Here is a 27032-nt window from a genome sequence, read left to right as displayed (position 1 = left end):
GACATTTTCTAATAAAACAATGAAGTTTCTAATAAAACACATATATTACACACATAATACACATATAATTATACAATAAAACACAAATGAAGCAATAGGACCTGAAACTTTACAGTTATTGGAGGGGGAAGGGTTAAGTAGTCATAATTATCTTTGTAATAATTTTTCTTCGTTTTAAATTTGACCTGACTATTCAAATTAAGTTTTTAGTCGTTTAGAGATTGATTTATTCATCTGTATCAGTATATGTTATATTTACAATTATAAGATAATTAATTTTTAATTTTGTTCGTTTTGGTTTCATTTAATCTTTAATAGCAGTTTCTAGCCGTTTTGAGTTTGAATTATTATATGGCGTCGTTTTTGCTAGTATTAATTTGAGTATGGATCTTTACTTTTCTTTAAATACTTCATTTCAGAAGTTTTTTTTTTATTACCGGAAAAAGTGACCCTTGACAATAGAAACCAAAACTCTAACCAATGATATCTCAATTAAAGTATACGTAACAATAAAACTATTATTCATGCTAAATCTAATTAGTAAATTAAATTAGTAATTAGAGGCTTTTCCTCCTCAACGCCTCGTTCTTTACGCTAAAGTTTGACACTTTCTCTTAACTCTATTTTTAAAAAAGTAAGTAACTTTAGCGTAAAGAGCGGGGCGTTGAGGAGGAAAAGCCCCTTTCATATACGGAGTAATTTCTGTTCGTTTTAAGTTTTAATGTTGCTCCGTATTTTTATTTAAAAAAAACTATTTTTTATATTTAATTTCTGAACGTTTTTAAATTAATAAATGTTTGATTTTGGCTCTCAGCACATAAACTATTAAAATTAAACTTGCATATTAATTTTTTTTTTTGGCTAAATGGCTTTCTCTCAGTTTTGATCAGACGATTTTGAGAAATAAGGGTTGGGGAAGGAGGCCTAGTTGACCTCCAATTTTTCGGCTACTTAAAAAGGCAACTAGAACTTTTAATTTTTAACGAACGTTTTTATTAGTAAAAAGTCAACGCAACTTAAGAATTAACTTACGTAACAAACTTCTATATTCTTATATTTTTATTATGTAAATGAGGGGTTTTTCCCCTCGTTAATACCTCGCTCTTTACACTAAAGCTTAAGTTTTGTCCCAATTCTTTAAGAATGACCCCTGAATCAGAAAGGCCGTAGAATAAATAGTTGAAATTACTAAAGATACTTTAGCATAAAGAGCGAGGTATTTAGGAGGAAAAGAGCCCGTCATATGCGTAATAATCTCTTTTAGTTTTCAGTTTTAATGCTACTCCTTACTTTCAATTGAAAAAACTTTTTCATGTTTATTTTTTCATTTTTTTTTTATAGTAATGCTAGAAAATCCTGCGCCCTTTTCATTGAATTTCTATTCCCCCATGATATTCTCCTCCAAGGAAAGATCCTCCCACATAGCCCCCCCCCCCAAAAAAAAAAATTCCTCAGAAAACGTCTGTACACATCCCAATAACCATTACTGTATGTAAACAATGGTCAAAGTTGGTAACTTGCAGCCCGTCCCCCGGGGACTGTGGGGGAGTAAGTAATCCCCAAAGACATAGTTTTTATGGTTTTGACTATTTTGAACAAAATGGCTATCTCAAAATTTTGATCCGTTGACTTTGGGTAAAAAATGAGCGTGGGAGGGGGCCTAGGTGCCCTCCAATTTTTTAGTCACTTAAAAGGGCACTAGAGCTTTTCATTTCCGTTAGAATGAGCCCTCTTGCTACATTCTAGGACCACTTGGTCGATACGATGACCCCTGGGAAAAAAAACAAAACAAAAACAAATAAACACACACCCGTGATCTGTCTTCTGGCAAAAAATACGATATTCCACATTTTTGTAGATAAGAACTTGAAATTTTTGCAATAGGGGTCTATGATACGCTGAATGCGATGGTGTGATTTTCGTTAGGATTCTATGACCTTTAGGGGATGTTTCCCCCTATTTTCCAAAATGAGGCAAATTTTCTCAGGCTCGTAACTTTTGATGACAAAGACTAAATTTGATGAAACTTATATATTTAAAATCAGTATGAAAATTAAATTCTTTTGATGCATCTTTTAGTATAAAAATTCCGTTTTTTAGAGTTTCCTTTACTATCGAGCCGGGTTGCTCCTTACTACAATTCGTTACCACGAACTGTTTGATTACTTCCGTTTTCAATTTTAAAATCTATGTTGCAATATATATATATATATATATATATATATATATATATATATATATATATATATATATATATATATATATATATATATATATATATTATGTGTTTGTGCTGTTGCATTGGTGATTTCTTTTTTCATAAATACATATACTGATATTTGTTCCTTATAGTCTTACTATTTTTGGTTTATGAATGTCAAAAAGTGAAAAAAATTATGTTTATTTTGTTTTTAAGGGGAGGGGGTATTCCTCTTTGTAAATATACGCAAAATCTCATTGCTAATAGCATTTAATGAGTAAATATAATAGGAATATTTTTTGCACATTAGAATTAGCATGAATAATATTTTTTATTGATGCGTATATTTTATTAAGACCTCATTTGCTAGAGTTTTGGTTTCTATTGTCAAGGTCGCTTTTTCCTGTAATTAAAAAGAAAAAAAACTTTCCGAAAATGAAGTTTTTTCAAAGAAAAGTAAAGATCCATAGTAAATTAAGACTAGCAAAACCGACGTCATATCATAATTCAAACTCAAAATGGCTAGACATTTCTATTAAAGATTAAATGAGACCCAAACGAACAGATGCAACCCCTGCCCAAGCCCATTCATTTTCCAAGTACATCCAACAAAAATTTTGAGAAAGTCATTTTTTTCAGCGAACTAGAACTGTTCAGTAACTATGTCTTTATGGATATTGGGTATATCCAACCCTTACAGTTATTCAATTTGCCAACCATGATATAAAACAAAATGTTGTTTTAAATTAAATCAAAAGGTACTGTGTGTATTGAACTGTGTGTAACCATACACACAGTACCTTTTGATTTAATTTTAAAACAACATTTAGTTTTATAGCATAATGGGCAAATTGAATAACTGTAGGGGGTGGATATACCAAATATCCCTAGAGAAATAGTTACTGGACATTTCGACTTCGCTGAAAAAATGAGTTTCTCAAAATTTTGGGTGGACATACTTGGTAAATGAATAGGCTTGGGCAGAGGGTTGCTTGCCCTCCGACCACTTTTTAATCTTAAAAGGGAACATAAACGCTTAATTCCAATTGAATTTATCATTGAAACATTGGACCTATTTTGTTACCTATTATAGAACAGCGATTCCTTTGATATTGCTTATATATTCTTTTGGAAACTTACGTATATACAGTTTTTTCTTTTAATTGAAACTCCTCTTAAACATTCCCTAAAAGTTTCACCTTAATACCCTTAGCGTCATTAGTTATAGTAACTGGAATGGTAGTATTAGCAGTATAAATGTTGATCCTTCTGGCAAGTTCAAATCTTTTAGAAAATCTTTTAGACCTTTCTGGCAAGCTCATCTTTTAGAAAATCACCATACTCATAGTTCGTTTCGAATTAGTTCAACATCCACCAAAATATCCCTTGAAAGCTTCAACCTTAATACCCTTAGCTTGCGTAGTAGTCGTAGTTGTAGTAGCAGTAGTAGCACTAATAGCAGTCTAGCACCTTTGGTTGCCCTAAAATCACTTTTGACTCTCGAAAAAGGCGATATAGCTACAATTTCCAATCAAATAAGCCCGTCAAAAGTTTTTACGAACACCCTTTCCATAAAAATCATATATCCCCCAGGTCATAACTGAAAACTCTTGTCTCAGGGCTCTGGATGGCTGTGTCAACCCTAGGGGCATTGTTGTAGGTTCTTTGGAGAAGCTTGAACAAAATGGCTCACAATTTTTATGAGATGCGTTTGGGGATCCGAGCACATCGGGGGGGATACTACCTGCCCTCTATCACATTCGACTCTTAAAAGAGAACTATAACTTTGGATTTCCAATTAAATGAGCCTCCTCTAAAGTTCATACGACTACCCCTTCCATAAAAACCTTATATGCCCTTGGGGCATAGTTTACAACCGTTGCTCCCAGTTTCTGAGGGTTGTTTCAACTCTCAAGGCCTTGGATATGATCTTTAAACTATTTTGAAAAAATGGCAATCGGATGAATATGTTGAAAAGAGGGCGTGGAGTTGCCCTTCGACCACTTTTGACTCTTAAAAAGGGAATTAGAACTTCTGATTTCCAATCCAAATAAGCCCCTTCCGAAGTTTATATGACCACCCCTCATATACACCGCATATATTAATAACGAAGAGATATGGTAACGTGTAGGCCTTATCCTGAGGGCTTTGGGGAGAGGGTTTTCATCCAAAAGGACATAATTACTGGACCTTTCAACTACACTGCAAAAAATAGCTATCTCAAAATTTTTATTGGATATGTTTGGGGAAATGATTGGCGTCGAAGGGGGGGGGGCTGGTTGCCCTCTAATCACTTTCAACTATTAAAAGGGGCAATAGAACTTTCAACTTCCATTCAAACGAGCAGCTTCCATTCAAATAAGCAGCTTTCAATGTTTCTATTACAACTTCTTCTATACGTGCCCTGGTCTGAAAAAATAATACATTGTGCCAACATCGCTCTTTACTTAGGCAGGATTACGGTGCTGCCTATGATGGTGGTTTCTGTTCTTTTTGATTTTCAATTATTAGAGACATTTATTTCTCTTGGTCTCAACTGTAATATGGCAGTTTATTATTCTTTGAAAAACTTCTTTTTCGGAAAGTATTTCTAATTCATCTCTTTTCATTTTTTATTGCCTAAAGTTTTTCAAAGTTTCCCATTTCAACGCTTTTTTTTAGTATCAAAGTGTCGTCAAAGTATCAAAACATCGAGGTGATGTCTTTATTCAGCATCAAACTTTCGAAGTTTAACATCCCCTTCAATATTTCCAGAAAGTAGTCAAAGATAGATGTAGTAGCAGTTGCAAGCAGTGCAGTCACAGTTGCAAGCTGTTGCAATTGGAAGAAGTCAAAGTTGCAGTCACAACCAGTGCATTTGGTGAAATGGCGTTGAAAGGGGGGGGGGAGGTTGATTGCCCTTTGAAGACTTTAGACTCTTAAAAAGGGAACTAGAGCTTTCTATTTCAAATCAAATTAGCCCCCCGTAAAGTTTATACTAGCACTCTTTTCACAAAATCCTTATATAATAACAACGGAATATTTGCATGAGTTACAGCCCGTGCCCTAGGGGCCATGTGGAATTTGTCAACCTCCTGAGTTATAGTTATTTGACTTTTGGACCGTTTTGAACAATGCATTTGGGGAAAAAAGAGTGTGAAAAAAGAGTGTGAGTGGGTAGGGGTTGTTTACCCTCCGAACGCTTTCAACCCTTAAAAAGGACAGTAGAACTTTTGATTTCCAATCAAATGAGCCCTCTCAAGAGTTTATACGACAACCCCTTCATAAAAAACCTATACGCTAGCAATGGGCAACTAACATAACTTACAGTCCTTGCCCCGTGGGCTGGAAGTTATCAAACCTGAAGGTTTATATTTGAACTTCGAACTATTTTGGGCAAAATAGCTACCTCAAATTTTGATTGGAAGCATTTGCAGAAAGAGGGCCTGGGGGTAGGAATAGGTAAATTCAGAATATATTGGAAATTTACTGTGGCGTGATCTCCTTTGTCACTTAAAATGAGGGATTGGGCATTTTAAATTGTCTTTATGTTAAATTGACCGGATGTTAAAATGAGATTTTTTCAATAATAGTGAGAGAGGGAGAGAGAGAGAGAGAGAGAGAGAGAGAGAGAGAGAGAGAGAGAGAGAGAGAGAGAGAGAGAGAGAGAGAGAGAGAGAGAGAAAGAGAGAGAGAGAGAGTTCCCAGACTCGGAAACCTAGCCCTCTTTGGGTCAAAATCGCAGTTGATGGAACTAAATAGAGCAAAGACACCATTTTTCTCACAATCTTTTTGGCTGCTTAAAAAGGGCGCTAGAACCTTCAATTTCTTTCTGAATGAATCTATTTTTCTAAAGTTATTGGGATTTTATCCCTCAGAAGAAAGAACAAGAGCTAAGAGGTCATATGGCACTTGTGACGAGGCGAGAAGAGCTAAGAGCCAAGAGATCATATGGTATGAGCTCTAACAAAATTCTATGAATCAATAGATTGAATTAAAAGGGAAAATAAGAGGCTTAATGCCGGTCAGATTTAAAATAAGAGCTCTGTCACGATGTCCTTCTAAATATCAAAATTCATTAAGATCCGATCACCCACTTGTAAGTTGTAAATACCTAATTTTTTCTAATTTTTCCTCTCCCTTTGGCCCTCTTGATGGTCGAATCTGGGAAAACGACTTTATCAAGTCAAATTATGCAGCTCCCTGACACGCCTATCAGTTTTCATCGTCCTAGCACGTCCAGAAGCACCAAACTCGCAAAATCACTTAACTCCTCCCCCCAACTCCCCCAAAGAGAGCGAAATCAGTACGATTTTGTCAATCACGTATCAAGGATATTTGTTTATTCTATCCACCAAGCTTCATCCCGATTCCTACACTCCAAGTGTTTTTCCAAGATTTCCCCCTCCAACTCCCGCCAATGTCAAACGATCTGGTCGGGATTTGAAATAAGAGCTCTGAGACATGAATTCTTTCTAAAAATCAAATTTCATTAAGATCTGATCATTTATTCGTAAGATAAAAATACCCCAATTTTCACGTTTTCCAAGAATTCCGGTTTCCCCGTGATTATTTTTTCCGGTTTCCCCGGATCCGTTCCAATTATGTAAATCACGTATGTAAGACTTCTGCTTATTTTTCCCACCAAGTTTCATCCCGATCCCTCCAATCCAACTGTTTTCCATGATTTTAGGTTCCCCCACCCAAACTTCCCCCAACGTCACCAGATCCAGCCAGGATTTAAAAAAAGAGCTTTGAGACACGATATCCTTCTAAATATAAAATTTCATTGAGATCCGATTACCCGTTCGTAAGTTAAAAATACCTCATTTTTTCTAATTTTTCAAAATTAACCCCTCCCCCAACTTCCCTAAAGAGAGCGGATCCGTTCCAGTTATGTCAATCATGTATAGGACTCGTGATTATTTTTTCCACCAAGTTTCATCCCGATCCCTCCACTCTAAGTGTTTCTCAAATTTTAGGTTCCCCCCTCCCAACTTCCCCTCCCAATGTCACCAGATCTGGTCGGGTTTAAAATAAGAGCTCTGAGCCACGATATCCTTCTAAATATCAAATTTCATTGAGATCCGATCACCTGTTCGTAAGTTAAAAATACCTCATTTTTTTCTAATTTTTCAGAAATAACCCCCCCCCCAACTATCCCAAAGAGAGCGGATCCGTTCCGTTTATTTCAGATTTTAGGTTTCCCCCCTCCAACTCCCCCCAATGTCATCACATCCGGTCGGGATTTAAAATAAGAGCTCTGAGACACAATATCATTCCAAACATCAAATTTCATTAAGATCCCATCACCCATTCATAAGTTAAAAATACTTCATTTTTTCTATTTTTTCCGAATTAACCGACCCTCCACTCCCCCCAGATGGTCAAATTGGGAAAACGATTATTTCTAATTTAAGCTGGTCCCGTCCCTGATACGACTGCCAAATTTCATCGTCCTAGCTTACCTGGAAGTGCCTAAAGTAGCAAAACCGGGACCGACAGACAGACCGACAGACAGACCGACAGAATTGGCGATTGCTATATGTCACTTGGTTAATACCAAATGCCATAAAAAACAAAAAACCCCATATTCGCGGTCTTTCTTCTGAAAAAAAAAATCCATTTTCTTATATAAAAGCTTGAATCCTTTGCAATAGTTTGCGAAAATTGAAAATTAGCCCTCCCCTCACAGAAAAATTATATCTGAAAAATCCCCCAGACCCCCTACAAAAAATCTCCCCGTAGGGAATTCCCCCGTGATAATTCCTCCCACAGTCCCCCTGGATCGTTTTCGGCCTGATCGCCCTCCGATACCTTTTGACTTTTAAAAAGGGAACTAGAATTTTCAATTTCAAATCAAATGGACTTCCTCCGAAATTGATACAACCATCCCTAATATAATTTTTTTTTGTTAACAATGGGCAATTTGTATACCTTGCAGCCCTTGACCTGGGAGCTGTGGGGGTCTTGGTAACCCCGGGGGCATAGTTATTTGACCCTCAAGCTATTTTGAACCAAATAACTGTTTCAAAGTTTTGATTTTTTACATTTGGGGAAAAGAGGGAGGGGGTCCAGCTGCCCTTCGGTCACTTTTGACTCTTAAAAGGGCCCTAGAACTTCCGATTTCTAATCGAATCAGCTCCCTTCAAAGTGTATATGACCACCCTTCCCTATGAAGTACCTCTGGAAAAAATACATGTAAAGAAAGCACTGAAGTCTTATAACCTTTATTGCACTATTAGATTATTTAAAAAAAAAAATCAACTGAAAGTAAGGAGCAACATTGAAACTTAAAATGAACCGAAATTATTACATATATGAGGGGGTTGTCCCTTCTTCAACTCCTCGTTCTTTACGCTAAATTTGAATTTAGACCCGATTCTGAAAGAACGACTCTTGAAACACAATTGTCATTCCATTAGAACAATAAGAAGCTTTTTTGAAAGTGCTACGAAACTTTAGCGTCGATTGTCGGGATTGAATTTTCACGGAATTACTTCAAATCTGTAAATTACTGGAAATTGAAATCAAAACACCTAGGACAACCACAAGACAAACTCATGGCTCAAACATTTCTATGACTAATCAAATAGACTACTATAGCTAATCTGTTTTTATTTCTTATTTGGGCTCGTTCATTGTGTCACTTGAATTGAAATTCAATAAACACAACAAAACCCCATCCAAAGAAATTCTTATTCATCCCAATATTTTAAAAAACACGGAGAAGGGTTTATTTTGTTAATGCTATGAAAGATCTATAACAATAAAAGTTTAGAAGTGGAAGCATGAATTTGGTACAATGTGTGGAAAATCAAAGACTTTGGCGAGGAAGTGAAGCTCATAGATCTCTTATCTGAAACTACAGTTTCCTCTCAAATTATGAGAGCCCTTGTTAGCTATCTGACCATCCCGCCAGCAACATGTACTGTGGAAAGATTTTTGTGCCCTGAGGTGAGTAAAAACGTGGCTGAGGAGTACTATTTGTGAAGAACGAATATCAAGTTTTGCTTATTAAGTATTCATAGGTGTAGAGTAAGTAGAGTACAAGAGCTAAATTTTGAAAAGCTGGCTATAGATGGATTTTCAAAACAGAAGCGAAATCTACAATTTGCTTTTTGTGAATAGTTTTATTTTTGTAGTTCACATATCATATGTAACTTTCTTTTCTTGATTTAATTACTTTTTAAAGATTTGGATGAATCTTAATCAACCTTTTTTATTGGCTTTTTTTTAGTTATCATAAGTTCTAAAATTTGCAATGATTAAAAAGTCGTGATTATATTTTGAACTCCAATTTCCTTCATGTGGTTCATAGCAGAGATTATCACTAAAAAGGCAAATGCGATTTTAGCAGAATCCACCGATATTGGAAAAATTTTCTGCCACCAGTGTAATCTGGTATTTTGTTTCTGCTTTTGTTGGTTTGGACCCTAAGGCCAATGTCAAAATTACAATTTACATTTTAAATGGGAAAATAGTGTGTTTGTACAATAAAGTGCCCTCTAATGACAACTAAATTAAAACAATTCTGTTTCAAGTGAAAGTAAGGAGCTGCATAAAAACATAAAACAAACAGAAATCATTGCGTATGTGATGGGGTCCCTCACTTAATATCCCACTCCTTACGCTGAAGTTTGAATTTTGTTCCAATTCCTCAAGAATGACTCCTGAATCGTAAAGACCGTTTAATTAGAATCAAAAGTTCTATAAAAGTACTGAGAAACCTTAAGCGTAAAGAGCAAGGTAATGAGGAGGGGTGATCCTCCCACCTCTTATAAGCGATAATTTGTGTTCGTTTTAAGTTTTAATGTTGCTCCTTACTTTCAGTTGAAAAAAATGTGCGTTTTTTAATTTAATTTTTGAGTGTTTTAAATGATGCTGGGAAATCTGGCTTCCCTCCATGGAAAATTACCTTGCCCTATGAAAAATTCCTCCATGAAAAAATCTTTCCGCGTAACAACCCCCTACCCAATCATAAAAATCCCCCTGAAATCTCTGTATATATCCTAATAACCCATACTATATGTAAACAATGGGCAAAGTTCATGACTTGCAGTCCTTCCCCCAGTTACTGTGCTATACTACGTTATACTCAAAGACTATGTTGTTAGATTTTTCGACTATGCTGAAAAATAGAGCTATATAAAAATTTTGATCGGTGACTTTGAGGAAAAATTGACCGTAGGGGGGGGGGGCTAGCTGCCCACCAATAATTATGGTCACTTAAAAAGTACACTAGAACTTATGATTCCTGATCAAATAAGGCCTCTTCCGATCTTTTACGAAAACTGGTTCGACACGATCACCCCTGGGAAAAAAACGAAACAAATAGACACGCATCATTTCTAAAAATTGTGCAAATTTTCTCATGTTCGTATTTTTTGATGGGCATCATCAAATTTGATGAATTTTAAATATTTTGTGTACGATTTAAAATTCGATTCTTTTGATGTATTTATTTTTATCAAGAGCCTGTTTCTTCGATTTTTGGTTACTATTGAGCCACATCGCTCCTGACTTACAGTTCAATACCACGAACTGATTAATAGCGTTGCCATGGGTTAATAGAAACAGAAGGAAAAATGACTTGAGCTGACCTACATCTTTGTTCATATATTATATACTCGTTTTTTTCTTGTATCAAACAGTTCGTGGTAACAAACTGTAGTAAGGAGCGACCCGGCTCAATAGTAACCAAAACTCTAAAAATTGAATTTTGATATCAATAGTTACATCAAAAGAATCGCATTTTAATGCTGATTTTAAATATATATGTTTCATCAAGTTTAATCTTACCCATCAAAAGTTACGAGCCTGAGAAAATTTGCCTTATTTAAGAAAATAGGGGAAACACCCCCTAAACGTTGTAGGATCTTCACGTGGTGAAGATCCGTGGTGAATTCTTGGTGTCACAAATGACACCATCAGATTCAGCGTATCAGAGAACCCTACTGTAGAAGTTTCAAGCTCCTATCCACAAAAATGTGGAATTTTGTATTTTTTTTGCCAGAAGACAAATCACGGGTGCGTGTTTATTTGTTTTTTTTTTGTTTTTTTTCCCAGGGGTCATCGTATCGACCAAGTGTTCCTAGAATGTCGCAAGAGGGCTCATTCTAACGGAAATGAAAAGTTCTAGTGCCCTTTTTAAGTGACAAAAAAAATTGGAGGGCATCTAGGCCCCCTCCCACGCTCCTTTTTTCCCAAAGTCAACGGATAAAAATTTTCAGATAGTCATTTTGTTCAACATAGTCGAAAACTATAATAACTATGTCTTTGGGAATTACTTACTCCTCCACAGTCCCTGGGGGAGGGGCTGCAAGTTACAAACTTTGACCAGTGTTTACATATAGTAATTGTTATTGGGAAGTGTACAGACGTTTTCAGGGGGATTATATTTTTTTTGGGGGTGGGGCTGAGGGGAGGGGACTATGTTGGAGGATCTCTCCTTGGAGGAATCTCATGGGGGAAGAAAAATTCAATGAAAAGGGCGCAGGATTTTCTAGCATTACTATAAGAAAACAATGAAAAATAAACATGAAAAGTTTTTTCAAATGAAAGGAAGGAGTAGCATTGAAACTTAAAACGAACAGAGATTATTACGCATATGAGGGGTTCTAAAAATACTTTAGCATAAAGAGCGAGGTATTTAGGAGGAGATAAATACTTTGCTCTTTATGCTAAAGTATGTTTAGTAATTTCAACTATTTATTCTACGGCCTTTCTGATTCAGTGGTCATTCTTAAAGAATTGGGACAAAACTTACGATTTAGTGTAAAGAGCGAGGTATTAAAGAGGGTACAAACCTCCTCGTATACATAATAAAAATATAAGATTATGAAAGTTTGTTACGTAAGTTAATTCTTAAGTTACGTATATATTTTTTACTAATAAAAACGTTCGTTAAAAATTAAAAGTTCTAGTTGCCTTTTTAAGTAACCGAAAAATTGGAGGGCAACTAGACCTCCTTCTCCACCCCTTATTTCTCAAAATCGTCTGATCAAAACTAAGAGAAAGCCATTTAGCCAAAAAAAGAATTAATATACAATTTTCATTTTAATAGTCTATGTGCGAAGAGCCAAAACCAAACATGCATTAATTCAAAAACGTTCAGAAATTAAATAAAAAAAATAATTTTTTTAGCTGAAAGTAAGGAGCGACATTAAAACTTAAAACGAACAGAAATTACTCCGTATATGAAATGAGTTGTCCCCTCCACAATCCCTCGCTCTCTACGCTAAAGTTTGACTCTTTGCCACAATTCTACTTTTTAAAACAATTAAAAGCTTTAGCGTAAAGAGCGAGGGATTGCGGAGGGGACAACCCTTTTCATATATGGAGTAATTTCTGTTCGTTTTAAGTTTTATTGTCGCTCCTTACTTTCAGCTAAAAAAAATTAGTATTTTTTTTATTTAATAGTAGGTTTAAGGCACGTTTTTATTAAGCCCACGTTTGGATTAGAGTTTTTGTCGGCACGGCATAGAGTGTTGTCATTTTATATATCTGTCCACTCGATGGTTTTTTGACTTGTAAAGAATTGGCATCATATCAGCCTTTGACGTCTTTTGACGAGAGAAAACACGGTCCTTTGTTATCCTTGCTAATATAGAAATTAACAATTTATGCGGGAAATTAAAAATAAAAACAAAATCGATGACATTTGTTTTAATAAGAAACATATGATACGATTGCGTTAAAGAACATTGCAAAGGAACATTTCAATCAATAGTTAACATAATAAGAGCCGATAGCTGGTAAATTAAGCATAAAAGAGTGTTAAAGTGTTGTATTTGAAATTCCACAAACAAAATGTGTTGGATTTGCTATTCCCAGTCAGCATAGGTGGGCATAACTCAAATCCAGCTTTAGCATTACACGGCTATGCCAACTGAGAATGGCGTATCAAACACATTTTTTTTGCTGTATTTTCAAAAATAATCTTTAATATGATTTAATACTTAATTAACTAACTGTTAGCTTCGGTTCAGTTAATTAGTTGATTCTAATACAACTTATCATTCTTGAACGCATGCAAACATTTTTTGAAGCAAATGTTAATATTTAACTTTCCGCTTTAGATTTAACTTTGACTTTTGATTTTTTTTAAAAAAAGCTCTATCTGCTCTTCATTTATTTTGAAAAAGCGTTCGACTCCATCGATCACAATGTTTCATGGAAGATTTTGAAAATTTAAGGAGTACCTAATAAACTAGTTCGAATGATGATGGCCCTTTACGAAGAGAGCAAATGCTGTGTCCGTACGGAAAATTGGGAGACAGGATTCTTCAAGATTCTCTCTGGGATGAAACAAGTATGTATGTTATCCCCGCTCCTATTTATCCAAGTAATGTTTCATGTCCAGCGGGAAGCATCAAGTACTTTTAGAAGAGGCAAAGCAATGTTTGCAGCTATTACATGACGCTGTAGAGGACAAGGCTGAGAAAGTGGGACTAATAATAAACGTTGGTAAACCTAAGAGCATGGCCACATCCAACTCATCTTTGATCCTTAAATGCAACAAAAAACAGTCGAACCAGTCCATGAGTTCAAGTGTCTTGAAAGTTAGATCGATAATGATGGCAAAATAGTCAACAATATAAAAAAAAGAGAATTGGACAAGCAAAATCGACATTCAACAAACTGAAATCAGTGTGGTGAAGAAAAAATACTATTTCCAACTAAAGCTCCGTCTGTTGAATAGCAACCTCATGTTCATTCTTCTTTATGCAAGTGACTGCTGGAATCATAATCTCCAGCTGGACAAACGTATCCTAGCATTTGAAAATCTCAGCCCCAAAAGAATTATTAACATTTCATGGTAGGAAAGGATCACGAACTTAGTGGTCCACAGACGAATAGGTCAACCGCCAGTCACTGATCTCCTGAAGCAGAAAAGGTGGACTTATCTCCTGAAGCAGAAAAGGTGGACTTATCTTGGTCTTGTCCTCCAAATGCCATGAGACTGTCTTCCGAATGCTGTATACGAGTGGGAACCCAAGGGTGTGCGAAAAAGAGGGTGACCTAAACACGCCCTCCGACGACGGTACGACCGAGACCTGTAGAGTGCCCAGCCGTCATTACAACCGCAGTGGGAGGACGTCTTGGCCGCTGCTTCACTCCGAGACGTCTGGCGAGACTTCGTTAATGCCCTATGCGCTACACCTGACCCTGGAGGAATTTAGGTAAGTTAAGGTCACGAAATTGAATTTTATTTTAATTTTTTCATAAGGTCTACGAATAAAACTAATTAATAAAAATGTTGAAAAATGTTGAGGCAGGAAATAACTGGTAAGAAATTAGCATTATACGTTAAGGTGCTGCTTTTTATTTTCATGGGTATGGAACTACTAGACTAGGGATTTTGAAACTACTTTGGTAGAAATTAAATATTATTTATGAATTATATAGTCTACTTGACATCTTTTGATTCTTGACTTCTAAACTGCAATTTTGCCTCATATTTTTTATAAACAAAATCCTCAAAGATGTTTAAAAACGCAATTTGATGAATATCAAGCACAAGTTGTGAAATACCCGCTTATTATTTTTTTTTGTCTTGATGATTATTTTTACCAGACTATTACCCTCAGATTCTTAACAAAGATTATACGGCTGTGACACAGAAAGTGGACACTAAAACCGTTAGAGCCGTAGCTGTTCATTGACTGATGATACCAGCGAAAAATATATTGGAGATATACTAAATTTAGGAATCCAACACTATTGCGTTGTCTCTTTATCTGGGGACAAAAAACTGGTCTGAAGAAGAGTAAGAAGGGGGTTTGAAGGGAGAAAATGACCATCCCTCATACCCAAAGCAATTTACGTGTCAAAGTTTTTTCTAGCACTTTCTTTGAAAAGACTTTTTTGTAACCGCTCTGTGTTACGTAGATACTGATATTTATTCCTAAACGCAAAACGAACAATAATAAACAATAAAAACTCTTACTTCATTATTTAACCCCCACATGACTCTATGGTCGGGGATGCATAAAGAAGGAATTACTGTATGGTGTACTGCTGTGTTAAACCTTGGTGTATATTCCTTTGGGGGGAGCCCCCTCCCTCCAATAATTCTGAAAATTTCAGCTCGATACCGACTGGATTTTAGTTGTTAAAATGCTGCGGAAGAATACTGACATCAGCTTACCATAGAATAACCTCATGTAATTTGCTAGGTAGAAAAAATTATTTAAAGTAAAATATTTTTTTTAACTTTTTAAATACTTAATCATAAAATCTTTCAATATAATTTAGTTTCCTATCAGTTTTTCATTTGTTGTTGTGTTTTAATTGTTGTCGTGGTGTTTAATTTGTTTAAACACTAATTGTGTTTAATTTGTTGTTGTGTTTTAATTGTTGTCGTAGTGTTTAATTTGTTTAAACACTAATTGTGTTTAATTTGTTGTTGTGTTTTAATTGTTGTCGTAGTGTTTAATTTGTTTAAACACTAATTGTGTTTAATTTGTTGTTGTGTTTTAATTTCGATGAAGTAGATGCAGGAAATTCCATTTTAAGTCCCAGAGGGTCTTGGTTTGGAGACAATTCTTGCGGAGACATTTCTAAAATATTAAACACTTTGCTGGTCAATGTAGGTCAGTTCTTGCATGTCTGTAATTAGGAGAAAGCCCCCTTAAAACCTGTAGATTATCAGTGGACTCGAATAAAATAGTTGGTAGAAAAAACCGGTTAGTGTTTTTCAACAGGTGGTTTTTGATGCGTTTTGAGAGCCAAGAAAAGCGCTGTTCTCAGCGGGTTTAATGAAAAGAACATGAAATTGTGTCTTATACATAGTAAATAAGTATTAGAATTATTATTATGGATGGACTCGCAAAACTGAAGCTTTGTCTTCGGAGCCGAAACAAAGAGGAGATCTCCTTTCTCCCATTTGCAACTACTCCTAAAAAGATTTCTTTTTTGAACCACGGCCGGCGCTTCTTATGTACATGAGATTGACCCCCACCCCCAAAGAATGACAATAGTAACCATTACCAGGGTTAATCCATACCAACTTGGTTGCATATCGCTTAAATTACCATGCCCCATGTCAAACACTGAGTTGGACCGCAAGTGGCTGAAGGTTGATTGAAATTAGTAGTGATAAGCTCCCATTTATGTCATTTGTATTGCCAGTGACACCACGGGAAGACTGTAACCACTATCCCAGAATTCTTTTTTTTCGTACTTTGGTCTACCATATTTTTGGTATACTTGGAGCCCTGCTGATACTGGAACATAAGTTTTTTCAGCGAGCCATGACAAGAGGAATAAACCCTAAATTTTCAACTTAACTAGTTTCTCTATTTCTGGCGTACTCGAAGCGCTGTGAAAATGGAGAATGAAACTTTACAACGAAATGCAATGAAATTAATTAAACTCTCAACTTTCTGTGTAATTGCAGCAGTTTTAAAAATTTCCCCTTTTACATATCTGTAACCTGGACATAGAGAAGCAGAATAAGATGAATCAGAAATTTAATATTTGTGCTGTTGTAGCACCTCCTGCATCTCTAACTTGTCGATGATCATAAATTGATACATTAGAGATTGTAAATTTATTTTAAAATTAATTACTCAAATAAACGGAGGATTCTGTATGCTTGATCAAAACACTCTTGAATTTAAAAGTCAATTAATTGTTTGTTGACAAGCAGAAAAGTAATACTCAATAAGCTATTCAATTAAATGTATTGAAATCTTAAAGCCAGCAAGAAATGAAAGATAGTCAAGCACAAATACCAAATGGTTGTACGTGTTACACTCAGGAAATCAGAGTTGTAGCAATTGCTGCGACCTAGTTTTGAACAAACAAGAACGAGAATTTTGGAAAGGCATTTTGAAAAAGAAGTGTTCAGCGAAAAAACTGCTATTTCGTAGCTAAATCAGGAAAGGTAATTATTATTTTGGTTTGATCCTAGTTTTTAGCGTTATCAAACAGCTCTTGGTAACAAACTGTAAGTAAGGAGCGACGCGGCTCAATAGTTACCGAAGCTCCAAAAACTGTAATTTGATGTCTATAAATATTTCAAAAGAATTAACTTATTATGCTGATTTCAAATGTATAAGATTCATTAAATTTAATGTTACCCATCAAAATAACGAGCCCGAGAAAATTTGCTTGATTTCGAAAAAAGGGGGAGAGACGCCCTAGAGATCAAGGAACTTCAATTGAGAATCACACCATTAGATATAGTGTATCCAAGAACCCTATTGTAGAAGTTTCAAGTGTTTTTTCTTTTTGTTTTTGTCAGGGGTAACCGCATCGAACTAATAGTCCTAGGATATGGGGAAAGGGCTCTTTCCAAAGGAAATTAGAAGTTCTAGACCCTTAAAGTCGTTCGATCAAAATTTTAAGATAGACAATTTGTCTAGAATAGTCAGAAAGTCCGGTAATTCTGTTTTTAGGGATAACTTGACCCCCCCGAGCCCCGAGAAGGGTCTGGAAATCATGAAATTTGCCCATTGTTATTATTGGGAAGTATAAAGACATTTCTTAGGGGAGGGGGTAATTTTTTGCGCTGGGGCAATTTTCATGGGGAGAGTTTTCCATGGGGATGGATGTTTCTAGGGGGTAAACTTTCCAGGGATATTTTACACTAGGGGAAATTGCCAGGATTTCTTTGCGAAATTCTTTTTATTAGTCATACTTTCTCTTTGCCGACTCAATTTTACATGTGGAGACCTTAAGTGAAACTGTCCGGGGGGAGTTTTTAACGAATTGGAATTATCAAGAGTATATATCCGTACGGGGGGATTTCCCACGGAAGAAATTCTCCATGGAGAGTTTTCCATGTTCTCAAGAGGGAATTTTCTGTAGGAGAAACTTTATAGTAGCGGCCAAAGGTGAGGGGGAGGGAGTTTTTCATCGGAGATGGGGATTTCCGGTATGGTTTTAAAAATATCAGAAATTAAAGTATTTTTGAAATGAATGTGCGCTAAGAAAAATTCTCCAACCGGAATCGTCCAAAAGAGATTTTCCGGGAGTAACTTACGGCCAGGGTGGAATTGTTTAGGGGAATTTTCCCAACGGGAACAGGGCGACATTTTACGTGGACGGGACTTTAAATGGAGGAATTTTCAGCGGGGAAAGGGACTTTCCATGGATGGGGAGTCGGATATCCCGGCAGTGTTTAGAAAACAATGAGAAATTAAACAAGTTTTTTTATACTGAAAGTTAGGAGCAACATCAAAACTTACAACGAGTTGAAACTATTACGTATATGAGGGGGTTTCTCCCTCGTTAATGCCTCGCAACCTATGCTAAAGTTTGACTTCTTTGTCTCAATTCTTTAAGAACAACTCCTGGAGCATAAGGGTCGTCTAATTGGAATAATAAGCTTTTTTAAAATTTCTAAAAGCTTTAGCGATAAACAGCAGTCTATCTAGGTTGAAGCAAAAAGAAATATGTCCCCAAATGGGATGAAAATGGTCCATAAGAATGGGTTATAAGACTCAATTAGTTTTTCTGTCCTATTAACGATTTTCCCCATTTTTAATATAATCGGCAGTAAAATTGTGTATTCTTAGGCCATTTAATTGCGAAAATCTTACTACAGTCTCACTGATTTTGTGCAGTATCATTGCAGTTTTATTTGCTACATTTTTTTTTATTTTGTGCCGAATCCTGACGGTATTGGGAAAAACGGCAAAATATTTGGTAAATTTGATTTGCCTCCACCTCAAATAATATATTGGTCAATGATTCACCTGCCTACAGCTAGCTTATTTCTTGTTTTTCTAGTTGTTACTGGCTAGCTACAAAAAATGCAAAAAAAAACTTCGTGCTAGGATTCTTGGGCTTTCATTTCTTTTAGATGTTATCGGCGTATCTTAGTTGGATGGTAAAACGAAATTTCTTATCTTGACATTCACTGACAGAAACGGAAAAAAAAAGTTTGGACTGGCCTAGATATTTTAAAATAATTCAATGTTATATTAATTCTTGTGTGACAGGTTTCCATTCGACTATCAAAGAACCAGTCAATCGGGCACACAAGTAAGACTTGATTGAAATTTTTTGAATCAGAAGGCATACTTGATTAGCTTGATCATATTATTGAGCAGTTTAATCATATAAAACTGATTGGATAGTTTATTTAAAACTGCTAGTGTACGAGGTAGTTTTACTGAAAACAACAAACAATTATCGCTTATAGCCTTCAATTTTAAAGCTGTTTCTACGTATCAAATAAAATCTAGAGGGCTTAGTATTAAAATTATCAGGTTTATTTGTTGTTACTATTAAAGTTTGAAAAACTCACGAATAAAATGCAAATTATAAAAGGAATTTTCTATTTGCAGGTAGTAACTTACTGATTCTGTTTCCAGGGGGGAGTAATTTGATCTGTGCCATTCCCGCTCCTCCTAAAAATTCAAAAGACCTTAGTGTCAAAGATAAAACTTAAACACACGAATAGACTCCGAAACAAAAGAATAAGTTCCAAATTGTACAAAGACCGTTAATCAAAGAAAAGTGTTTACACGGATTATAGGTGACCTTGTTCCTAAGTCATTGCTAGGAACTTGACTATATAAACAAATTTCCCAAATTGAATTTCTAGTTATGATTTTGCAATAATGAATTAAGATCAATCTCAATGATATCATAAAGGTATGCGAATCGCTTTTAAACTAATGATGGGTTGAAAAAATTAGCAAGTATTTGCCATCAGATTGACCGAGATAAGCATGTTTACAAGTTAGATGATGTTCATAACTTAAAGTGCCATATCAGGTGAGGTATCTCTGAATAATAATCAACCCTTACTAATGTATTTGTCACGATCAGAATCCAGGAGCTATTAGCCATATTTTCCTTTGCTCTACCACGTCAAATTAAAATGAGAATCATAATCAAAGAATAAATGTAAACTTCCTGTAAATCTAGGACTTGCAAAAGCATTCAAATAGTATATGCTCTAAATTTATCTCTAGGCTAGTTCTCAAAACCGCACCGAATTGTAATTCGGTGGCAGTGGACGAAAATATATTCAGTAGTGACAATTCGCCAAGCATGCTCAAAAATTGCTGGTGGTGCTCCATCAAAAACTGATGGACGACACGCTGCCAATCGGTTGGATATTGTTTTTTTTTTTTTTATTCTTTTCACAATTCTGAAAACTAAATCTGTATTGGTTCTTATCAAAATTTCTTCTTCCTAAGAGTTAGAGTTCTTAAGATCTACAATTACTTTTCCACTTCATTAGCATGATCAACCCTCGGACAAAGTAAGGACGAGACATCCAGCTCAACTACTCCCAGAGTAGTCTGACAGAGATCTGACAAAATAGCAAATTAAAATGAAGTTCCTTCAACAAAACTTCCAAGACCACCTATTTAATTCGATGACTGTATGTTATTCCTTGTCTCGACTTTCTGGTATTGTGACCTGCACTCCACTTCTTTGACTACCCCATGCATATGCAGAAACATCCTTTTGTCATCCTAGATGCACAGAGTGTCTTACAATTTAGATTAATGCCCTCGCTCTACATGCCTTGGAAGTTACAAAGCTACAGCTCTAAACTAGGTTTCATTTATCTGTATTGGAGTTTGGAAAGTGTGACGCGGTGATAAACTAATGGCTTATCTTTTACACAGGCTATCTTTAATTTACTTTTGATAATCAATATTTGCGTAGCTGACGGTTAGTGAACAGTCGTATCGATATAGGATAATTTTGAACAACGAAATGGCGCGAGACCCAGAAAGAAGGATAACTTGTTTAAAATACTGCCTTTTTGCATACAACTTTGTTGGACTGGTATGTTTCGCTTTACTTCATACTAATAAAATTTTATAATTCACAGATATGCATGTATTTACAAAGTTTTTCATGACCTGAAAATTACTCAACCCTAGAGCTATATTGTCGCGTCGAATATTTTGAAATGTATGTCGATGGTGCATATCAACTGGACTGAAAAATACGCAGCGAAAAACGTACATTAACTGGAAAACACCAGACAAAAAAAAAAAAAAAACGAAAGACAGTATTAAAAATGGGATACCAGATTGACCACTCTACAGAAAAGACTAGAATTGTTTTGATAAGCGGAAGTTAATTGTTTTCAAATTGTTTTCAAATACTAATTAATTTTGTTTTCGGGGTGATTTTTTTCTTAGTCTGTGCCATTTTATTTTGCGTTCATATCAATCTTTCTATGGTGCCTGACCTGTGCCATTGATGCTGGTAAACGTGTCGTTAGTCGCAAATGTTTTGCTCTAATTGGCTAAAACTATGTTTTCTCGTAAAAACGTGTTTGGTCTGTTTGTCTAATAGCATAAATACAATATATGCATCAGAAGGTACTTGTGTCTTATTGCCACCGCACTCAAATTCTGTCGAGAAGTGAAGTTTGATTAATGCTAATGAAATAGAACAAAACATGATAAAATACTTTATCAACAAAATTATGAGAACTACAGCAAAGAATTATGGAAGGGGGGCTGCCCAGACCGCATTATGTTAAATACGTAACCTAAACTAATCTAACCAAAATACCAACTAAAATTTTAATTAAAATATAGCTACTATGTAATTTACCGCCAAGTCGAAGCTAATATTGTCTGGTATAAAGACCATGAAAAACAGTTATTGTCTCATGTTTGCGATACAAGATCTTGAGTTTGCTGGCTATAAGACAAAAACAGCTATAAAAAGGTAAAACTAACTTTTTTTTATATTGACCCCTTGTTTTTTGTTTTTTTTTTTAGTGTTTGGTACTACCGTAATTTTTTCGGTTAACGTGTCTTCTAAGGGAAACCAAAGGGATCATTGGTGACCTATATGCCCTATATACTTCGATACTGAAAATTGATTTTGCCAACCCATTCCGCATGAAAGTGAACAAAACTCTAGACTAGTCTAATCTTTGAACATGGATGTATGCTAGGCAAATGCAACCGTGGTTAAATTGGTTCACTGACGTGTTACACACGACACATAATTAATTAATTTTTATTAAAATTTTTATTAGTTTGAGTTTGTCTGTTGGATAATACATTCACATTGAATATGCACAAGCTGGTTAGTATTTTTGTACACTACTTGTCATATTCTCAACTCTGAAAAATGTCATTCATATTTTTGGGTATAAAAGTAACAAGAAAGTACCCCAATGGGGTCAGTGGAAATAGTACCCTCGAATCCTGGGATTTTTCTAATTCTTATTAATTTTTTTTAATTTTCAAAATAAACTCCATCCTTTAATCCCTTTTTAATGCAGCTTTACCTAGTTCAAGACAGGAAGCTAGCACTATCACGATAGTATGTCAAGCATCTTAAGTTTATCTTTGGACTAAAGCAGGTCTAATGAAGTGATCACTAGCTCGACTGCCAAACAGCAACTAAAGAAGTGTATTTCCTTCTAAATTAAAATTCGATTTTTATTGCCACGCTTGATTCCAAAAAAGTTTCTCAAAGAATTTGTAAAAATAAGCTAGAAAAAAGGAGCATTCCTTTTGCAGCTGGTCCAGCTGCAGTGGCAGCCGTATACTGGAAGACTCTGTTTCCGCGAAAACCAAAGATCAACTTTAGTGCTGAATTTTGTAGGTTGAGATAGGTAGAACCATGCCTCAGTTTAATGCCTCATTTTAGGTTAAACAATGTGCACTTGCATATCCATCCGTTTCGTTTTTGTCCATAGGTTAGATTGGGAGAGGTATATAAAAGTATACCATTACCTATCTTGGATGTACTTGATGTGTCCTACTTTATACTCACCTCATAAATGTCTCTTTAGATGTGTTTTTAACTTGTAGTGGTAGAAGAGACCATCCATAATTGGGACAGAATATAGTCTGGTGGCTCATGCCCAAAGACTATCAGACAGAATTTACCTATATATCAAAATGAAGCCAAATTCTTCAGCTATACATAGTAGTTTTTTTTAAAATATTTTGTGTTTATTCTGAACCAGGATACGTCCTCACAGCCAAAACTGAAAACGGTTTATTTTCTAAAAGTGTAAGGCAGATTCTTTGGCTTCAAACAGAATGATAGTAACAGAACTAGAGTGAAACAGAGGGATTATTGTCCCTGTTTTAATTGGAATTTGTGACTCAAAAATTTTCGCTCATTTTACTTGCTTCTGATTTAACTCCAGAGACCCAAGTTGATGGGCTATATTTTCTGACTCTTTCTACTGATTTAGAATTTTACCCAAGAACACCAAAGAACGAATTAGATTTTAAAAAGATGTGGTAATTTGGCTACCTTCTCTGCCAAACGTCTAAGGAATATTGTGGTCGGTGTACAAAAAATTTTTTGCACACCTTATTTTCTTTTTCTTATTTTTCTTATTCTTATTTTCTTTGATAACCACAAATGCCCCTTTTTAATTGTTGGATAGTAACTATTAAAGCTACACACTCTTTCTCTTATAGATTGTTAACTACATGAAAAGCATACGGAATGACAGGGTAAATCTTGAAAATTCAGAGGAGGAAGGGAGCGGTGTTTTAGCCAAAAAATTGACTTGAGGAAAATTCAAAAGAAATTGAGGACTCAATTTTTTAAAATATTTGACCTCTTCGTTTTACATTTTCGTCCGTTTAAATCATTTTGGCATTACATTACAATACTTTTTGCTAGAATCCGACAGCATACCCTTTGCAAATGCTTTTCTAATATTCCATTTCTCTGATGATTAGCTTTGTGGCATTGTCATCTTTGGTCTTTCAATGTGGATATATGTCGACTGGGACATGAAGTACTTTCTAAATACTTTGAGAAATGAACAGATCCGTCAGGGGGTTGCCGTTGTCTTAAGTGGAGCAGTTATCACAATTTTGACTGTATTCCTGGGATGCCTTGCTGCTGTTACAGAGCATAGAACATCGCTTTTATTGGTGAGTTTTTTCTTAGTTTAATTACGATTATTTCTCGAATTTCAAAACGAAAGGTGTTAATAAAGCTTATTTTAAATCTGCTTTCTAATTTTTACTCCTCACAGAAAAGTGCACCTATTTCTGATTTTGCCTCCCCTTGCAGAAAAAATGTTCTGATACAAATTGCCACAATTAGTTACATATCAAATTCATTTTTTCTTTTTCAGTTTCATCGGATTTTTTCCTTTTTTTCTGTCTAGCCTAATTCTTGATTCAAATGAAATTGAAACATAATAACGGGTAAAAATCCATGTTGAGAAGAGAAAATCCAGAAAGAAACATGTATATGATAATAGCAACGCCTAGTTCTGGCGCTTCACAAGATTTTCCTATTTATTTTTTGTATGAATCCTCGTTATTGTTTGTTACGCTACCATATTTATGAGATATTGCTGCTTCAATAACGAATGATCTGTTATACAGATAGTTCGAAAACCAATGGGAAGTCAAATAATAAAATAGTGATACGCTAGAATTGAAAGTAAAACAAAAATCATATAAAAAAGTTAGTTGAAATGCTAAAAAGTACTCAACAGAATAACATACATTGGAAGTTGATTTTCAAAGAAACAGAACAAGAGGCTCCTGAGTCTAACACTACGCTGACTATAGGGCTTAATCTAGGTTTGACATACGAAAGGTCCCTAAAGCCATAAGAAGCTTTGGAAATTTTCAGGATCAACCTAATCTGAACAGAAGAGCTGATTTTTAGTTGGGGAATTTTCCAAGAAATTTGAAATGGCCAAAGAAAGAAGATGGCGTTTACTAGAGGAATTTTTACTGGTTAGAGATATTTCATAAGCTAGATACTAGGGTAAAAGGTAAAATTTTGCTGATATACTTTTCCTTAAACCTAGGAAAGCCCAACTTTTGCTTGTTGTTAGCTCATTAGATCACAGAGGCTCCAAAAATTATATAAGCTATGTCTTTTGTAACGTAAGTTTGCTTTATAAGATCGTTACTAAAATACATTAGATAAAACAAGCAAGTTTTTTTTTCAACTGAGAGTAAGGAGCAACATTAAAACTTAAACGAATAGAAATTATTACGTATATAAGGAGGGTTGCCCCCTCCTCAACACCTCACTATTCACACAGAAGTTTTTCATTGCTTTTAAAAATGTTGCTTATTGCTCTCATTTACCGACTCTTGTGCTTCAGGATTCGTTTTCAAAGAATTGGGACTCAATTTAAACCTTAGCATAAAGATCAGGGTGTTTAGAAGGGGCGAACCGCTCAAAAACGTAATAATTTCCATTTGTTTTTTGTTTTAATCTCACCCCCTTGCTTTCAGTTGAAAATAAAGCTTATTTTAAAATTTAATTTCTGATTTTTGTTAAAATAAAGTCAGGAAATCTGGCTCCACCTCCATGGAAAAATGCCCCTCCTCACGGAAATATCCCTTGGACAATTCAATCCTGGTGAAAGTTTACCCTGGAAAATTGCTATTAATATCTCCATACGTAAAACTGTGTCGGTAAAGAGAAATTAAGACATATAATTTCGTATAGAAATTCTGGCAAATTCCCACAGCATAAGATTTCCCCTGGAAACTTTGCCCTCCAGGGAAATTTTCCTCATACAAAATTCTTCCAATACAAAATTACCCGCCCCCCCCCCAGCAGAAAATTCGTCCTTTCCTCCTGAACCCAAAACTGTGTGCATACTTACCAATAACAAATGCTATACGTAAACAGTGGGCAAACTTTATAACTTAAAGACCTTTCTTCGGGAGCTGTTGGAAGGGTGTTCTTGTTATATCCAAAGACATATTTATTGGGCCTTTCAACTATGCTGAAAAAATAGCTATCTAAAAATCTTCTGTTAGGATGAGCCCTCTAGCAATGCTTTAGACCCAATGGGTTGATAAGATCAGCCCTGGAAAAAAGCAAATAAATAAATATGAACCCGTGATTCCCCATTCCCCAAGGATTCCCCATTTTTGGGGAGAGGAGCTTGAAACCTCTATAGTAAGGTTTTCTAATACCTTGAATATGATAGTTTGATTTTCATTAAAATTCTAGGACTTTTAGGGTGTGTATCCCCCTTTTTTTGAAAATCAGGCACGTTTTCCTAGGCTCGTAATATTTTATGAGTATGAATAAACTTAATGAAACTTGTATATTTGAAATCAGTATTAAAAGTTGATTCCTTTGATATGCCTATTGGTATCAAAATTCCGTTTTTTGGAGTTTTGGTTACTATTGAGCTGGGTAGCTCCTTGCTTACAGTTTGTGACCACGAACTCTTTGATTGCAAAGAGTAACCGATATTCTAGCACAAGAAGCATATAAACCAAAGAAATTTTTCGATTTGAATTTACTTTTCTTTGGTTTTACATTTTAAAAATACAATTCTACTGATTTGTATTGGATTCAGATTTTAAGCCAAATTAGGATTTGTAATTCGAATCTAAAACACATTTTAAAAATTCAATAAATCTTCTACATGATGATTTAGCAAATGCATGAGGCTCCGATTACTTTCTTTGAGCTTTATTTGTATGGTAGACATATTTCTTTCGAAGTTTCACCACCATAACTAAGTTTTTTCAGTTCATTAAATGTCAGTAATCTTTAGAAAGGGAAAGGTTGGGTATAAATGTTTCATATCTACCCGTGGCACAATTTAGGCTCATGATCTATTCTTGGTGTTGTCATACTTCCAATCCAACAACTTTCCAATATAGCAAAAATGCATTCAGTAGAATTCTACTAAAAGTACTTTTCCAAAATTTTTCTAATGATTTGTTTAGATTTTAAGGTAATTGCCAATCTAAGGCAGATTCCTTGGGAATCCCTCTAGATATATTACTTGGAATGTTTCACTTTTAAAATACAGCTTTTTTTAAGTTCAACGAAGAATATTGCGCTAGCGTTGGTTAAGGGTGTTAACATACATAATTCAAAACAGTTACCCAGAGTAAAATATAGGCTCTATGTCTATACGTGAAAGTTTCAT

General features: G+C 35.2%; 1 protein-coding gene across 1 annotated transcript in view; it reads left to right on the top strand.

Annotated features, from left to right (window-relative positions):
* Positions 1-20785: 20785 nt before the first annotated feature.
* The window catches only part of LOC136025291 (tetraspanin-2A-like), a 37390-nt gene continuing 31143 nt past the window's right edge, over positions 20786-27032 (top strand). The window contains exons 1-2 of the mRNA XM_065701177.1: positions 20786-20944; positions 23836-24033. Of these exons, the coding sequence (XP_065557249.1) occupies positions 20873-20944; positions 23836-24033 (270 nt within the window). The 5' untranslated portion in view covers positions 20786-20872. The remainder of the gene's footprint in view (positions 20945-23835; positions 24034-27032) is intronic.

The sequence above is a fragment of the Artemia franciscana genome, chromosome 3 (assembly GCF_032884065.1).
Source record: "Artemia franciscana chromosome 3, ASM3288406v1, whole genome shotgun sequence".
Lineage (NCBI taxonomy): Eukaryota > Metazoa > Arthropoda > Branchiopoda > Anostraca > Artemiidae > Artemia > Artemia franciscana.
This window is presented reverse-complemented; position numbering and strand designations above follow the sequence as displayed.